Raw genomic sequence first — 18874 nt, 5'->3', positions numbered from 1 at the left:
TATTCCCTATTTTGGGGAGGAATGAAGTATCCACGTGTTGGTCTTCCTTCTTCTTACCTTCAATCTCTTAAAAGTATAGTACTCTAGCCATTCAGACTTGTAAACTGCAGAGATGAGTATCTGTGAGGAACCACTTCTCAATCACATGACTGTAAGGAAGTTTTCCCACAGTTCCCGACTGTTGGATCAAGCAGTTCACTATTTCTCAGCTGTGGAGTAGATAGCCTTATGCCCTATAACCAAAGCTGTTTATAACATTAAAAGGAAAACCAGGAAATAGCTTGGAGTCATAAAGTTTAATTTTATTACAATCATTTTTAAAACCAGCCATGATCTTGACAAATACAGATAAATCTATAACAAATCTCTAATTTCCAAGATACAAAAAAGACAATAAATATAGATTCAAATTCAATCTAAAAACAAGATTCTAAATCTACTTTAGATTAGGTAGTGTAGTTTAGTTCAAATATATGCATAATTCTTAAATGCTACAAAAACTCATACAATAGCTACTGCTCACTGACAAGCAGCTAACAGTTCTTCACTGATAGCACACAAGTGTACAGCACCGGTGCTCAGGGGCAGTTGGAGATGGTGCCGATGACACAGGTCCTTTCTGGCAGGTCAGCAGAATGGGAGCAGTGCCAAAATCACCCTACGCAGGACAAGAAGCTGATTTTCCCACAGCCCAGCAAATGGTTCCATTTCTTGACAAAGCCAGATGGCTGCCTCCTATCCATGCGCCGCCATGATTGCTCTGCCCAGCACAGGGTGGTGCAGACTCTAGCAGCCCAACGCCTCTGCTCATGCTGAGTCCTTCAGTCCTTCATTTTCTTCCACGGCGCATTCTTCATTGCTTCTGAGCTACACTGTCATTAAAGTAAGTCTTTTGAATTTTTTTTTTCCAGGACAATCATAGTATTTCTTCTAGCTCATTAATTCTTCATTAACTCAAATTTCAGGCCAAGCTCCTTTGTCTTGGTTTAATTCTTGGGTATAGCTGCAAGAGAATTAAAAAAAAATTTACACATGGCATATATATGGAAGTTCTACAATATTTCAATAAATACAGGAAGGGGGGCAAGGAAGGTGACACAGGAAACCAACTCAGGAAGGCACTGAGCTGTGGAAGCAGGAAGTGAGTCTACACCGCTCACGGTCTCTCTGGCCACTCTCTAAAAGACCACTGAAGGTCACAAGGGCCCAGTAGCTGCAGCAGCGCCAAAGCTGTGACACAGACTGAGACTCCAGGCACGAACTCAACTTGAAGTTTGCTCGATCACACTGCAGCCCAGGGAAGCCAAACACTGAAGACTGCTTGTAAACTGCTGTATGCTCCAGGAGCTGGAAGCCCATCACGATGGGGCCAAAGTCTTTTTTTTTTTTTTTTTAAAGGCAGGGTCTTTTCAAGCCCAGGTTAGCCTTACAATCCTCTTGCCTCACACTCCTAAGTACTGGAACCACATATGGAAACTACGCTTTTTCAACCTTATTTACAGGACATGACACTGTGGATGGGACCTGAGTCTATCAGGACAAATGCCTGAGTCAGTGGACTTAGGGAAGGCATGAAATGCTTTGGAATTCTGCTGGCCTGGGCTTTCCCTAACAAGAGCAAGGACAGGTTATGTGAGGGCTGCAGGGCCCTGTCTGGAGGCCCAGAGCAAGTCAAACTAGAATTTCACCATCAAGCTAAACAAACCCTCCCCTCTGTCTCCTAGGGACAAGAAAACAACAGAGGCAGTGTGTTTATTTAAGGGTCAGTTTCAGCTGAGAAAAAGACTTTTGCCTTGAGCCTGTCTAAATATTCCACATTGTGAAATTTCCTTTATTTTTTAATACTCAGAAGATACTAAAACATGACACTTAACAGCGCACGTTTATAGAAGAGAGCACCAGGGAGCTAGGAGCTCTAAGGTTAGGATAGAATTACAACCTTTATCCCTCCTGCTAATATGAAAACCTTCTGAGAGCGCAACCCTGTCTCTGACTGACTGCTTCCTCCCTCAGAATAATCCTCCCATCTCATTAACCATTCTTAACTAGAAAATTCAATGTAATAGAAGTCTGTTGTACAACATGGGAATTAATAGTTAAAACCATGCATACTAATTGAAAACTCGTTAACAGATTTTATATTCATCATAAAATTCAAAGTCAGCTCTATCAGGTTACACAGGTTAACTAGATTGACGGAGCCATTTTATAAATCAACCATTATTCTAAAAAGTTGTTTGGGGTAGGGAGAAAGAACAGGTGGGATGTCAGCGGCTAACACTGGCTGCCAGGCGTCATCTGCAGATCTCAATCTCAACTCCCAAAATTGTCTTCTGATTTGACACAATTACTGTGGCATATGCACACACACACTCACTTACTCTCTCTAAATGTTTTAAAAATGATTAAAAAGTCATGCTTTATACCACGAATACATTCAATTAGTTAATAATTCCCTACAAATGCGGTAGGTCGGTGAGACATACCTGTAAACAGAGCACTTGGAAGGCAGGAGGGTTCAGTCTGAGGCTAGTCTCGGCTACACAGCAAAGCCCTGTCTCATCCTGTTCACAGAAATGGGGGAAGGGGCAAGGAGAGGAACTCATCTGTGCAGCTCCTGAGAGATCAGAGCATTATGAGGCCAGAGAGATGGCTCAGCAGTTATTTCACAATAAATGCTGCTCTCGGAAAACAGCAGTTAAGGTGTAGCAAATGCCTTTTAACGGATATGTGACAGACAGCCATAGGAAGGGGGTCACTGTCAAATCCAGAATGCCAGGTCCCAGGGCCAAGGCTCCTTGAAACACTCAAGCAGAAGAACCTTAGCAGAGAGAATCCTGCTCCTGGTGTGATGATGGAGACATCTCCCACAGGCTTCTATCTAAAGCTATAGGACAGGCCTTGTCTATCTGACGATTGATAAATTGTCTTATACAGACCAGAAATGTTCTGAATGAACGGTGGCGATGTGGGAGCCAGGGCCTGTGACCTCCAAGACCCATGTGTCCATCACCGCCCCCTCCTGCGCCTCAGCGTGTTTCCTATTCCTCGCCAACAGCAGATCCACAAGCACTGCAAACCTGATCTCAATCCGCCTGCACTATCTCTCCCATTCTCTCTCACACTCAGCGAGTCTGATCTCAATCCGCCTGCACTATCTCTCCCATTCTCTCTCACACTCAGCGAGTCTGATTTCAATCCGCCTGCACTATCTCTCCCATTCTATCACACACTCAGCGAGTCTTTGTTGTGTACAGGCTGCACACAGGAATATCCAAGCCCATCAAGGACCTTGTTTTTGATCTTCCTACTTCCATCTCCCAAGTGTTGGGAACATGGGCGTGACCTATATGGCACCTGGGTTAAACCTATAAAAGAGCCTAAGGCACAAATTTGGAACACATTATCCTGAGCTTAAAACTATCAATACATTCTAAAATATAATCAAGTGCACTGTAGATGTGACTGTGAGTCTAAATTAAGGGCATCATAAATTTAAGCCTCGAGTTTTAAAAAAGATTTTATGTGTATGAGTGCTTTGTCAGCATGTATGTATGTATGTATGTATGCCATGTGTGTGCAGTGAGCAGGCATTAGGTTCCCTAAAATTGGAGTTTCTAGACAATTGAGAACAGCCATAGAGACGCTGGGAACTGAATCTGAGTCTTCTGCAAGATCAGCAAGTGCTCTTAACTGCTGAGCTGTATCTCCATCTTACTAACAAAGGGCAGTAAACTGCACTGACTATACACAGCAGTTCATACAAAGCTTCACTTTACCACACATGAAACATGGTCAGCGCTGGAGTGACTTACTCCTAGCAAGTTGCGAGGAACATATCCTTCCTTATCGTTAAGGCGTGCCCACCACCACTCGATTTCCTCTTCATCTTCTCTGCGGACGACGGTCATGCAGTCTCCTTCTTTCATGAGCAGCTCATCATCATGCTGCGGCTCGTAATCCCACAGTGCGTAAATGACGCCTTTGTTCATTATGCCCATCTTCTCCTGAACGCCTACGAAAGACAGAAGAAAGACTGCATGGGCCTCGCCACTCAGATTACACCACTCACAAGAACTTTAAACTCTGTGAAACCAATGGGGAAAGGATCCTCACTAGAATGCCAGAACTACAACAGTAAGCATTCAAGAAGTAAATGTCCCAGCATGGGAGGGAACGGGAGGCCAGCAGTGTTTATAGACCATAAAGGATCCGTATCTAGGAGGCCGACAACAAACACCCCCCTAGGCATCTCACAAAGCTTACCTTCCCCAGAGAGGAAGCATTCTGTTAGCCCAGCAGCTAAAAGAAAAACTGTTTGAATCTATGACATTAAAAAGAAGACTCTTAAGCCGGGCGTGGTGGCGCACGCCTTTAATCCCAGCACTCAGGAGGCAGAGGCAGGCGGATTTCTGAGTTCGAGGCCAGCCTGGTCTACAAAGTGAGTTCCAGGATAGCCAGGGCTATATAGTGAAATCCTGTCTCGAAAAACAAAAAAACAAAACAAAAACAAAAACAAAAACAAAAAAACAAAAAAAAAGAGAGAGAGAGAAGACTCTTGTCAACTTCTGGCCTACTTCTATACACAATGGCCAAAATGCTCTGCAAGTTCAGATCTCACCCAACACACAGAACAGACAAACTCAATTCCTAGTTATTAGAAGGAAAAGTACAATATCATGTTTGAATGTAGAATATGGAAGTTTATGATAGAAAAGTCTATATACGGTGACTCCAACAGAATTCTAGATGTTAAGATCTATAAACAGAGCAGGGGAAAATCCTCAAAAGGCTGTTTTCCAGCAGTTATGTACTGACTGTGAGCTAGGTTCAACCTCCTCCTTTTGTGCCCTAAAAGTGAAGGATGGCACAAGCCTAGAGAAATAGACACCTGGCACCACAGAAGAAAGCAGGGGAAAGCAGATGTGGACACAACAATCAAGTTTACAGAAAGCTAGTTAATTTTCATTTGCCTATATGCCTTAAAAATACAGGAAAATACCTGCTTGGCGTTCAAACTTGTTTTTCAACTCTGAGCAGCCAACAATAAGTTTATAACAATTAATAACCAGCAGGTACTGTACTTTCTCTGGGCAAACAAAACAAAACAAAGAACTGAAATTGTTCTTTTCCAAAAGAAAGTTCTGCCAATCTAAGGGGTCAGGTAATTTCTGACCTTTTTAAATAACACACACACACACACACACACACACACACACACACACACACCAATAGCTGGAGGTGCCTCCCTCAGTGGGAGAGGATCCCTTAAGCATGGAGAAGGTCCAAGGTTCCCACCCAAACATCACAAACAAGACTAGACAACAAAACTTCACACAAATATAACTCCATAACATTTAAAAGCTTCACTGTATTTTTGTTTGCAATGGGAGTGGAAAGAAATCCTAGGTGCTATAAGATGGTCAAATTAACAATTCACGTCACAGTTTTCAATGAAATTCCCATGAAGAATTGCAGGCAGGACTGTAGATTCTGAGCTGAGAGTACCACTGACTGTTGTTCCAGAGGAGCCAGGTTCAATCCCAGCAGCTACATGGCAGCGGACAACACTCTAACCCCACCTCCAGGGTGACCAGTGCCTCTTTTGTCCTTTAGGGCACTGTAAACACTCGCTGCACAGACATACATAAAGGGTAGCCTTTCACATGAACAGAATAAAATGGGAAGACAGAATTTACAACGAGGTCACTTTCTTCTCCCTTAGATGAGCATCTGAGTCCATCACCAATAATTGACCTTTATCCTGTATCATCAACCTTGACATCTCTGATACAATTATGAATCAAAAGACTATGACCAAATTTCTTTCATGTCTTTTTAAAGAAGTCATTATATATAAATTAAATCCTTCATGTCTCTTTAAAAAGACTATCACATATAAATTTACAAATAATGTTAATGTCAAAATACTTGATTGGTCCAAAGTTGAAAACGAACACAATCACAGGTCTCAATGACGACATCGGCACAGCTTCAAGGGCTGGGTTCACTCAGTGCTAAAGGCCTGCTACTAAGTATAAGGGCCTGGATTCAAAACTAGCACCCAAAACAAAGAGCAGAAAAATAAAGAAAACACACTTAGATGACAGGAACTTTGTGGGCATCAAGAACTCCCTCTCTTCTCTCCTACAACCTGAAAAAGGCAGAAACCCCCAAGAAACATGGCTGGGCAGAGAGGGCAAAGACCGGTGCCTTTAATTTCAGGAAGCTGTTTGAACAGTTGTTAAGAAAGAAACTTTGGAGAGCTTGGGCAATCTAGATTCCTGAGATCTTCTGATTTCCTACTCTCTCAAGCCAAGATGAACAGAAAAATAACTGTAGTTTAAGCAAAACAACAATAATAACAACAAAAAGCCTTACATAAAAGACAATCAGCACATACGGATCTTGAATTCACTTCCATCTTTCTCTAAACAGAGACCAGTATCTAGGTCCAGCCATAGATAAGTACAGCACCTTTTGACAGTAATCAAAATCATAAACTCGGCATCAAGAAAACATGAACCAAAACAAAACCCCAAACCATGTGATGTGCTGTCTCTATTTTTTTTTAATCTCGTTTTCCGACAAGCTGTAACTCACTAAGTGCTAAAGCCATAGAGAAGGTCTTTTGAATACAACGACTTAATTAACACGAATCGTCAGCTGTAGCTGATGATGTCGCTGGCAATGGCTCTTCAGGCACACTCTCAGAAGCTGAACTGTACCTTTGACCTAGACTGTCCTCATTTCAGTATCTGGAACTATGCAGAGCAAATAACACCATACTCACTGAGCTTAGAGCTATTCCCTCAAGAAACAGGGTAAATAAAAACAGCAACCAACACATTAGACCACACTGGCTACATACCATAGAGAAACTGGGAGCACTGCGTGTAGCCTTCCTCCATTTCCTCACACTTGTCTGCAGCAGTCTGCATGTCACTGTAGGTCATAGCAAACACAGCTGCTCCCGACTCCACCAGGAACTTACACACTTGGACATTGTTACAGGAGGCAGCACAATGCAATGGTGTCCTGTGAGGTACACGGAACTGGTTAGAAATGCTTCTCCAAGCTCAAGGACCTCCACGTGGTAAGTTACCTGTGAAGGAAGTTCCTCAGTCTCTTACCTACTAGCCTCACAAATAGCTTTTAAAAACTAGTTCAATCAAGACAGATGATTGAAACAATAAGAGAATTACTGCTACAAAGGAACATATCTGAAGCAATGGACCAATGGGCCCAGCCGCTGAGTGCCAGTGTGAAGAATCAAGGAAATAACTAACGTCTTTACTGTGACCTAAAAAGAAAAGAAAAAAGTGGATCTGGTTCTGTCTGGATTTCCCCAAACCTATAATCAATTCTTGTTGAAATTTTAGTTTTGCATGTATATGCTTTGCCTGCATGTACTTATGTGCATCTCTTGTATGCCTGGTGTCTATGGAGACCAGAAAAAGATGTCAGATCCTGGAACTGGAGCTATGTACAATGGCTGTGAACTATGACGTGGGTGACTGGGAACAACCAGCACAGAGGAGGGATGCTGGCGATTTTATTACAATATTTTTATTACAGCATACTCTAATTAAAATTTTAAACTCCACTTGCTTCCTGACATTGAACAAAATGGCTGCTACAAGAGGACAGGCAACTCCTCCAAGAATCCCGGGGAACACAGAAGGAGCACACTGGCATGTTTGTGCCTGCCAACGACCCACATCACTGCTTCTACAGCGACACGCACAGCTCATGTCTGACTGTAGTTTAAACATAGAACTTACCATCCATCACTATCTGCTGCATTTACATTCACACCAAACTGTACCAGGAACTTCACAATTTCTGTGTGGCCTGCACACACAGCATTATGAAGAGCTGTGATGCCCTCATCATTTGGCAGGCTTGGGTCATCAACCTGTCACACCAATAAAAAGGATGAGAGTCACTCCAATTCATGTTGCATTAAATGTCATTACTAACTGGCTTCTTAGGTTCAAGAAAACAGAAAATTTGGTGACATTTTAAATATCGTAACTGAAACAGAGGAGCCAAGAAAACTGTAAAGAAAAATCCTAGAAATAGGGCAGACACCCTAGCTGAATTAAGTACTTACTGCAAGGAGGTTTTGTTTAAAAATCATACCATCAAAAACTATATCCTTATATTTACCCTGCTCTTCCTTCCAATTCCTACCACAAATTGGTTTCTAAGGAGACATACTAATTGCTATGGGAAGTTAAACTCAAGTGAAAGTATTTTAAAAGAGCTGGGAACAGTAGAACATCCTGTGCTTCCAGTACTCAGGAACCTGAGGTAGAAGGATCATGAATTTAAGGTTGATCTCAAGAATCTGTCTTATAATAATAATAATAATAATAATAATAATAATAATAATAATAATAATAAATAAATAAATAAATTTCAGGGTACACCCCACAAATGTAATGCAACATTACAGAGTACAAATGCATACAGAACAACTTTCAGAGAGAAATATTCTCACTAACAAAGCACACTAATGTATTTCAAGTGTAAACTCAACTTCTACCTTATCAACATCTTACAGCTACATTCTTAAAATAACACAGCCTATTTTAGAGCGTGCTCAGTACCCTTCTCCACAACTCCATAGCCCCATAAAAGAAAATTTTAAAATAAAATTTCTCTATAGTACCTATTTTGAGCTTTAAAATAAAATACAAAGTTATAGTTAAACTTACCTCATAGATAATTCTCTGTACAAGATCAAACTCTCCCTCCAGAGATGAATCTAGGAGCAAAGCAAGGGGGTTGAATTTCACCCTCATCCCATGAGCAATCCGCTCGGAGCCAGTTTTCCGCAAGTTTGTCCTTTTGCCCTGTAAAGGAAGTGTGGGGGAAATTAACATGGGCAGAGGCAGCGCTCAACCAAGGTAGTGAAAAGAATAACCACTTGGGGTTTTATTTATATACTTATTTATCTCCTTGACGTTTAGCTGAGGCTGGCCTGAACTCACCATGTGGCCCAGACTGACTTTGAACTTACAATCTTCCTACCTCAGTCTCTCAAACCCTGGGGACATAGGAGTGTGCCATTAGTGCCTGGCTATGGAATTCAGAGTGAACTAAATCTGGTGGCAAGCTGACCAGCTTTCTGTTGAGGTCCACAACCAGGTAAGACTAAACCACTTATCTAAGAGTTATAATGCAGGGAACCTCACTTGAAAATTGGGTAATGCTCAGATTCCTAAGAGCTCACATACACAAGTGATTAAAAACCCAGTCATCCTTATTGTACACAGAAGGAAAGACACATAGCCAGAAAACATCAGGACCAGAATTTGAATCTAGGTAAGCCCTTCCTAGTAAGTACTTCATACCATAATCCTTACTAAGTCACAAGCAAATTACTAGGCTAAATAATAAAGGTGATTAGTTATAACTAGATACACTTAGTGAGAACTTTGTATCTTAGGACAAGTTAGTAAGTCAGCCTTTAAAGGCCCAAGCGATAGTTCTTTTCATCATATGAAACAGGATTTTTAAACACACACATACACACACAGACTTCCTAATTACATCTGTTTATTTATGTGTGTGGGGGGGGTTGGGGTGTGCACACTCATGTGTCACAGTGCAAGTGTGGCAGTTAAAGAACACCAGGAGTTAGTTCTGTCCACAATGTGTGTCCCAGAAATAGAACTCAGGTTGTCAGTTTTCATGGCAAGTGCTGCCCACGGAACCACCCTACCCCTTTCTCATTTTTATCTCAGATGTGAAGAGTCGCAACTTTTAAGAAACAAATACTATACCCTGTGGATAGGAAAGACTGTGTTAGAATGTATAGTGAATCTAAGACTGTGCTAACAGCCTTCGGATGCTTCAGAACGCAAACACCTAGCCACACAGTGTCAAAGAAACACACACAACATAGCATCTACCCCACGTAAGACAGGAAGGAGAGAGCAGTCATTTTCCTAGGAAGAAAATCAGAGGCTCTTCCGAAGGAAGTACAAACTCATATAAAATATGGGATCAGGCATACAAAACCCATTTAAATAATCATTCAAAAGTGCCAGTTGGTTTTTACTGTATTTTAAAGTCACAGTTCAACATTCTATTTTGTGTTTGAAGAAACAAAAATGACTTGTGACTAAGCTATACAAAAGCAGGCTAGAGGCTATGGTAGTCTCCCACCTATTTCAAAGTGACATAAACTTCCAGAACAATTTTAATATGTCAAGAAGTATAGAAAGCATTTCCAGCCAGAAACATAGTTTTAGGAGAACCTGATTCTACAGAAAGAGGGACCCAAGAGACTGGTACTTGCTAGTGATTTCCGAACAACACTGTCTGGGAAGAAAGGCAGAAGAGCCTGCCCTACTCCGCCCTGCTCTCTCTCCAATTCTCCTTGGAATTTTATCAGTTTTAAGTTTAAGACTCAACCTACATTTCATTAAAAATACACTTCAGGGGTTGGCGAGGCAGCTCAGCAGTTAAGACCACTGGCTGCTGTTGCAGAAGACCCTGGTTCAATTCCCAGCACCTACATGGTAGCTTACAGGCATCTGTAACTCTAGTTCCAAGGGATCTGGCACTCTCTTCTGGACTCCTTGGGCACTAATGCACGCACACAATTCATGGTTATACAAGTAGGCAAAACACTAATGTACATAAAATGAAAAATAGAAATAAAATCCTAACATCTCATGGACAGAGAAATCAAAGCTTGGCGAGCAGCAGCACAACAATGGGAAGAACACTGCAGATCCCACCGCTAAGCTGCAGCTCCCTAGTGCACCTTCAACAGATGAGAGACTAAAAATATGTTTCTTCTATAAAGAACACACACACACACACCCCAAAATATAGCAGTGTTTTTCATAGTTTTTCATATAAATGTTATGGCATCTATCACTCCTACCCTGCGGGTGATTTGGTGGTGAAGGTTTGTATCTCAACTATTCCAGAGGCACAAGGCCTGTCTGGCAACTACGTGAGACCCTCTCTTTTATGAGAGAGAGGGGTAGGGGAGACTGGGATATATAGCTCACCATAAATGAGCTCCAGTGCTGTCAAAACCCAAGTCTACAGAGATCCACTTCATGCCAAAGGTTAGATCATAACATAAAGGCAAACTGAGAACAACAGCCACCATGATGAGTATGCCAAGGGACGGTCTCCTGGATGAACATGGGACACTACGTTACTTACAGGAGGCAGAGACACCTGCCCGGTGATTTCAGGTGGGCGCATACGTGCGGAGTCCTCTTCGGACACCTCTGGTTCCCCAGATGGGTATGGAGGAGGTGGGTATGGGGGGTATTCTTCTAGGTATGCTTCAAGTAAGTGGGGAGCCTCTGGGTTTGTTTCTTCTATGTTATTCTGCAGATTCGAACTGCTGTCTGTGACTCTCTCAGACACATACTCAAGGCCTGGAGAAGGAGCTGGCACGTCACTGTTCTCTGTACTGGCACTCCCCATATCCTCTGGGGACAGTGGTTCAGGGACTAAAGAGCCCACCTCCTTCTCCGGCTCCACATGTAAATATGGATTTGGGATTTCAATTGTGCTGTCTGGATTGGCAGTCACTGAGCCTGGCGACTTAGGTGGGCACGACGGGACCGAGATGGTCTCCATGGCAGCTATGGTGGTCCTCTGATACAAAAGTTTCTGAATATTTGGCCCATTCGGGCCTTCTGGTTCTGTGATGGAGCTACGTTTCTTTAGTGGCCGTGGGGCATTAGCCAGTTTTTTCCGCAGGGCTTCTAAGTCAGCATCGCTCTGGTTTCGGTAAGGGTTAGACAAGAAAGGCAATAATTTCGTTGGACTGAGTGGTCGAGGAATCCTTTCATTTTCATGACTCTCATGAACTGAAGAAACGGGCTCAATCTCGGGCTCCGGACTGCCAGGCTTCCCCTGGCTACAGGAGTAAATGTTCTCTGGATGCTGCTGTGGGTTCTGGGCAGCAGCTATCACAGGCTTGCCATACACTAATTGGTGAAGAGAAAAAGGAAAAGCCCTGGTTAGTGCTAATTAAGCAAAACTGGTAAGAACACGGCTAATGGTTAAGTCTCTCTTCATTTCATAGCTACTACATTATTTCCCTCACATACCCTTAATTTCTTTAAATTAAAAAAAAAAATTATTTAAAGCAAGAATTTCCATCTTTGCATTTACTACATCTCCATTGATGATAACATGTACTGTGTGCTATGAAACAGTAAGAAGGAAACCATACCGTGGTTGGTAATTTGTCTACATATACAGACTAAGTCTACATATATACTACCCATCTTAAACACCATTCGAATGTTGACCAATGTGAGAAAGCACATTTGGCTCACAAAACTGAGAACCACTTGTCTTTCCCAAAGACATTCTCCTGAAATATTGAAATTATGTCAAAATAATATGATTTCCAAATTATTATATTAGCAATATTTACCAAGGATTACTGAAAAGACTAAGCAGTAGCAGTACACGGACACTGTTATGATAGCTTTAAACCACAATTACATGCTTATTTCATAACTACAAAGTCATTTTCAATCAATTAAATCATGGTCAATTATACTCTAGCCCTATAATATAACCAACAAGTCAGAAAAAGAACCCTCAACTATCCAGACTATGCATGTTTAACACAAACTAATTTTATTATAGCTTCATATTTATTTAGTGGCAATAGCCTCATTAGAATAGCTTAGAGTACAAGAGAATGTTGCTTTTAAAAATTCAGAGACAATGTAATCGTCCCATCCTCCACACACCAAGGACAGCCAAGCCAATAGTAAGGATACAGGCTTCTGTGATGCTGTGTCCCCACATCAGTGACCTCCTTCAGAACCGCCTGTCATGGCTAGTTTGTAACTCTCAACTTGCCACAACCTAGACAATCACCTTTGAAAACAGCCTCAAGCAGGTTACTGTCTAGATCAGGCTGGCCTGCAAGCATGTCTGTGGGGATTCTTTATTGTTAACGGATGTAGGCAGGGCCAGCCCACTGTGTATAACACGGTTCCTAGGTGGTGGGTCCTGAACTATGTAAGACAGAAAAGAGCTAGCTGAGAACCAGCAGGCACAGTGGGTTTAGTAATTTCTCTCTGCTCTTCACTGACTACAATGTGGCCAGTTGCTTCAGTTTCTGCCTCGACTTCTCCAAAATGATAATAAATCTTTGCTTTTCTATATTGCCTTCTGTGGGGCATACTATCCTAGCTGTAACTGCATATGTAGACTAGGCAGGGTCTGCAGTGACTACTGTAGTCGTAACACATAGCAGGCTCCCACGAAGCCAGAGCACAGCTAAAATTCTTACAACAAAAGTTTCCATCTAACTAGAGACCTGGCACTTTACTGTCTACCAGTAGCTTGGCATAGGACTTAAGTCCAAAACTGGTAAAAATGAAACCAAGAACCTGACCTTAAATCAAGGGCTGGGTGAGACGATCGTATATAAAAGTGCTTACCATGCAAGTCTCACAGCCTGAGTCCTGCCTGTGGAGCTCCCAATGGAAGGAGAGACCCGACCTCCACCAGCTGCCCTCTGACCTGCACATGCACACTGGCACCACCCACTTAAAAATACAAACAAATGGAGCCTTACCACTTGAAAAGTGGGGGCCTCTGGGGTGCGCCTTGGTCAAGGCGCTCTGCACAGCCTGCTGGAAGTTTTTTCCTGGTGCCTGATGCTGGGTGTACATGGAATAGATAGAGCTTGCTGCCACAGTTGGGGGTTTGCGAAAGGCTGGAGGGAAGGTGTCCTTGGATGGCTGGGGCGTGAAGGGCCGGACTGCAGCAGCAGGAGGACTTTCTTGCTTAGATGCTGGAGACAGGACTTGGTCCTGACCACCTGAAGGGGCACCAGGAGACAGCAGCATCCTTGCCTGTGGCCCTGCTGGCTTGAGCTTAGCCCCCACGGATGTAGCAGCTGTTGGCAATTGCTGAGGATTTCCATCTGGCTTCATGTCAGAAGGTGACTGAGCAGTTTGTCCAAAGTAAGGCAAATTAATCTGTTTTGGCTTTGTAGGAACAGGAGGTGGTACTTTAGCTACATTTTTATTTACAGCCTGTAACACACAGTATACACAGCAAAGAAGTTAAAATACTGTACAAAAGTATACACAATACAATTTGTCAGCTCACGTCACAAATTCAAGTACATACCAAAATAACATCAGCTTTTGGGTCTCCAGCTAGCTCAAGGGCTAAAGCAGTTGCAACAAAACAAGTGGACTGGAATTTGGCCTCCCAGAACCCATGTAAACGCTGAGTGAGAATGCGCCTCTAATTCCAGCCTACGAGCTATCTAGTGAGACTAGTCAGATCTAGTGAGACTAGTCAGATCTAGTGACACTAGTCATATCAGCAAACTTTGAGTGTCACTTACTGAGAGACCCCACCTCGAAGAATAAAGTAGAAAAGCAACTGAAGAAACCTCCCAACACCAACCTTGGACCTCCACACCCATGGGGACGTATATGCATCTAGATATGTGAACATGCATATATACATATATTCCTGCATACTAGACAAGCCCATGAAAAGTAGACAAAATATTGCTTCCACATTTTAAAATCATTAAAGCTTTAAATCAAATATTAAAATCAGGTTAATATGACTTAGAGTGACATAATGCAATTCCTCCCCCAACCCCATGACTCCCTTCTAGTCTTGCTTCCCAGCAGGGCAAAACTCTTTACTGACATCTTCCATATCCACAGAGGGCATCAATACATGAAAACATTCTGTTTATCAGAATATCATACGATCTAACTGAGCGTTAAAAATGCATGTCTGAAATCCCAGCTAAGGCTAGAGGACAAGTTTGAGGCCAGCCTTAGCTATAGAACAAAAGCAAGTCTCAAAAAACTGCACCAAAACCTGCAATTCCTGAGTTGTATGCACTTGAAAATTGCTAACTCGCAGCACTCATACACAGGTCCATTCATCCTAAGTTAAGATCCCCAGCCACTGAAGGTCACCGTCACCTCTTTGACATGACTTTGGTGCCAGAGTTCAAAGGTTTCTGTTGCACGTTCATCCTCTGAGACAGAATCTCACTGCATCCCAGCCTGGCTTCCAATCTGAGGCAGCCCTTCTGCCTCAGCCTCTTCAGTGTTGGAAAGATGTGAGCCACTATGCTCATCTATCAGATCTCAAAGAAATAAGACGTCTGGAGGGATACACCCTCCCTCAGTGTGCTTGCACACGTCAGACAATTGCAAAAACCTGTGACCCAGCAGCAAAACAGACACCCACTGTATTTTCTAATGTTCTAGATACTATATTTTTGTTCTCCCTCACAGACAATACTTTAAAATCTTTTCTTTAAAAGTGTACTAGAGAAACACATTAGGTGATAGCAGCCAAGACAGTGCTAAGTACCTGAGCATCCCGCAAGATGTCCTCGCTGCTCTGGTTTTTCCTCAGGGTACCAAAGGAGGGTGGGGCAGCACATTGGTCCACTGTGTCAAACATGGAAAAAGGACGCACTTTCTTCTCTTTCTCCCTCACAGCAATCTCCCCATCGTCAACTGAAGACAAAGAACAAACCCAGCTCAATATTCAAACTGTTTAGAATAAAGCTGCTGATCATTCCTGTTTCTTTCTCCTAGATCTCTCTCGACACCAGGCCCACTAAGTGCTTCCATAAATCAACTGTCCCTGGCCTAGGAGCTAGCTAGGAAAGGTACAACGAACACCGTTCAGAGTCAAAGCAAAATGTTCAGCGGTAGCACAACAAGCCTCACCTTGGTCCAGAGCATTTCCAGCACTCTGGGGTACAGAAGAGCCTTGGCTGGGTAAGAGGTCGGCATTAGAAGGGTTCCAATCAGGGCTAGCTGGGTGAGCTTTAGAGCCTAGAATACAGAACGGAGCCAGAAGTCACTCACATCCAAGGGCATTTCACTGGTTCAGTTCACTTGACTGCTAAGACTTTTAATCTCTAGAAAGAGCTTCACAGTTTGGGCACACAGCCTCCCAGCAAATTTACATAGAAAGCACCTACGCTAGGTTGGTTTTGCTGTTAGAAAGCACCTATGTTAGGTTTTGGTTTGCTTTTAGATTTTCCACCTTACTCAAGCAGTTTACAAGTAGCCAAAGCAAAGACAAAGCCGGCCTGAACCAGAAAAGCCCCATTTCATTGTCTATGACTGTGAGGAAGCATGACCATCACCTAGAAGACAAATTCCAATACAGCAGGTTGAGGCTCGTAAGATGGATCTTATAAACAATGCTTTAATGATGATGGCTCAGTAAATGAGCGCTCATAACTCCAATCCAGCTTTCACTATTTTAGAGTGTTTATGATTTTCTACACTAGTATTAAAGTTTCAAATGCCAGCCAGGGGTGGTGTCACATGCCTTTAACCCCAGCACTCAGGAAGTAGAGACAGGTGGATCTCTGTGAGTACAAAGCCAGCCTGGTCTATAAATAGCTAGATCCCACCTCAAAAACAGCAACAACAAAACACAGACACACACACACACACACAGCAACAACAAAACACAGACACACACATATAGACATATACACACACACATAAATATGCCTTGGCTTTTTTCATCTTAGAAAATTAATATTATTAATGCTTCATAGCAATAATTATGGCAAAACAACAAATAAAGTAGAATATTATATATATATATATATATATATATATATATATATATATATATACACAAAGAAGAAAACATCATAGTTATTTAAATGGTAAGAACGTTGAGACCCTGCACTTCCTCATACTCTCCTGTCAGTTAGCCTTCCATTACGAAAGTCTGACTTGCACACTGCACCTCTGCATGTACCTGTTGACTACATAGAATACAAGGACAACTAAAGCAGGGAGCCTCAGCTGGCTCCACCTTTACAACTCCCAGGTCTTTACCTTTATTCTAAAATCTGTCAGGAAGCGATGTGCATGCATAAAAGCTCATGACTCTTTACAGTGTTCTAAAGAGAATGGATTTACAACTCACTTCTGTAGAAGTGGCATTACTGATTTGTGTACACAGTCTCTTCACACATGATGAAAAGACCTCACTTTAACATCTGACCAAGCTTTCATTCATAACAAGAACTGTTTGTTTCTTTCTGCTTTCTGAGATACTGTCCTACTGTATAGTCCCAGGTTGCCCCCAAAACAAAATCCTCCTGCCTCAACCTCTACAGAGAATGCTGGACTTAAGGGGGAACACCAGACATCCTGCAAGGTCATTTCTGAAATAACTTAGATTTTATCCTGAGTTGAACTATATTGGGTAAGGTTAAAATCACTGACAAAGAACAAAGGAACTTGAGATTTTAATATAGGTAGATAATATGAAAACAACTTTGGAAATACTCAAAACTGGAAAACAGAGTGGGATGGGAGCGCTGACTGTGAAGGACATGGAGAGAGCCCACTTTTACCTTTACTTTGTGAAGCAGCCCCAGACCTCATATTGGGCAGTGTCTGCATCTTCATTGGCCCCTCTGCTGACTGCATGACCAAGGAGCCGTCAGGCAGGGCTGGCTTCACGAGCAGCTCGGGTCTGGAGGGCATCCGTGGCATAGTGGATGACTGGATGTAAGGGCCTACAGCAGCCACACGACTTGGGGCTGACACTGCTTGTTGGGGAAGATTTCCATCAGGTGAAACCTTAGTTAAAAAGCACAAATCTTTTAATATTATACATCTTACTGGATGACAGAATCCCCAAGACTGAAATTTCAGGGTCAGCACTTTCAGAATTTAGCCACAGAGTCTATAATAAAAAAATGTCCCCAACATAACCACTGCACATGGAACTCTGCTGCAAGTGTCAGGAAGAAACGGTAAACGGCACAGGTAAGAACTGAACGTGAGACCCTAACAGATCATCTTTGGTAGACATGGCACTGCACTGTCCTGAGCTCAGCTGGATGGATCCTGAGGACGAAGCTTCCCCTCCCCAGGTCCGAGTCCAACAGCCCACTCGCCCGCTCACCCACTCACTGGCCAGCTAACCTGCTCGCCCCCTCACTCACCGGGAGATTCTCTTTCTGCTGCAGTGCTGCCTTCTTCTTCCACAGCCGGTCCCTCAGCTCATTGACGCGCTTATCCATGACTGCCACTTCTGAATTGCGCTTATTCAAACACTCCCTCTGTTGTTGCAGTTTGGCATTCTGCTCTTGGTTCAGTTTGTTTCTTAACTGAACAAAACAGGAAGGGGAAAAAAAGATAACCAAGGAAAAGAAAGAAAAGCACCCTCAGAAGGCAATCACATGGTTAACTATTACATAATATCTAAAAATGTAAGGAGCTCCCTCCTGGTTTAAACTTAATGACATCTATGCCAGACCACTGGCTGTGGTTATGCCTCCAATTTCCTGTTTGAGGTATCTAAAGTTTATTCTGGACTCTCTGAGGATTTAGAGCTCCCATTTCCATCCTCCTTAAGGAAAAGCAGCTAAAGTCCAAAAGTTATGGTCACTTTGTATGGACAGCTTGTGTTTGTAGGGACGAGTGCCCACTGCATTTAGAAAGTTGCTACACATACCTGCAGTTCCTTGTAAAGGCGGTCTAGCTCAGCCACGGCCGACTGGTTGTCATGGTGGCCATCGATCCTGCCGTTCTTCAGCATCTCCAGCTGTCTTGTCAGTTCCTCTACTTTAGACACAGCCAGAACTAGCTCCCTCTGTTTCTGCTGGAACAAGCTATTCATTTGTTCAATTTCCTCCACTAGAACAGAGAGAATGACCACAGTTGAAAATAAAAATAAGAAAGAACTACTTCCCAGGCAATCAAGCTTTATAATGAACTTTCTAATAAGTAGAGAACTCTTTGAAAATGTCCTAGGACCATCCTACTTTTAGAAGCAACTGAAATCAACACAGACATCACTAAACACCTGCATTTCTGTCCAG

At 42.7% G+C, this 18874-nt stretch overlaps 1 protein-coding gene across 1 annotated transcript in view; it reads right to left on the bottom strand.

The window, feature by feature from the left end:
* Positions 1-277: 277 nt before the first annotated feature.
* Positions 278-18874, bottom strand: part of Tp53bp2 (tumor protein p53 binding protein 2) — a 52867-nt gene continuing 34270 nt past the window's right edge. Inside the window, exons 7-18 of the mRNA XM_021198253.2 lie at positions 18508-18689; positions 17996-18160; positions 17399-17627; positions 15738-15845; positions 15373-15521; positions 13592-14054; positions 11197-11975; positions 8724-8861; positions 7785-7918; positions 6872-7038; positions 3816-4015; positions 278-1003 (exon numbers count right to left, since the gene is read on the bottom strand). Of these exons, the coding sequence (XP_021053912.1) occupies positions 962-1003; positions 3816-4015; positions 6872-7038; positions 7785-7918; positions 8724-8861; positions 11197-11975; positions 13592-14054; positions 15373-15521; positions 15738-15845; positions 17399-17627; positions 17996-18160; positions 18508-18689 (2756 nt within the window). The 3' untranslated portion in view covers positions 278-961. The remainder of the gene's footprint in view (positions 1004-3815; positions 4016-6871; positions 7039-7784; positions 7919-8723; positions 8862-11196; positions 11976-13591; positions 14055-15372; positions 15522-15737; positions 15846-17398; positions 17628-17995; positions 18161-18507; positions 18690-18874) is intronic.

The sequence above is a fragment of the Mus pahari genome, chromosome 5 (assembly GCF_900095145.1).
Source record: "Mus pahari chromosome 5, PAHARI_EIJ_v1.1, whole genome shotgun sequence".
NCBI lineage: Eukaryota > Metazoa > Chordata > Mammalia > Rodentia > Muridae > Mus > Mus pahari.
This window is presented reverse-complemented; position numbering and strand designations above follow the sequence as displayed.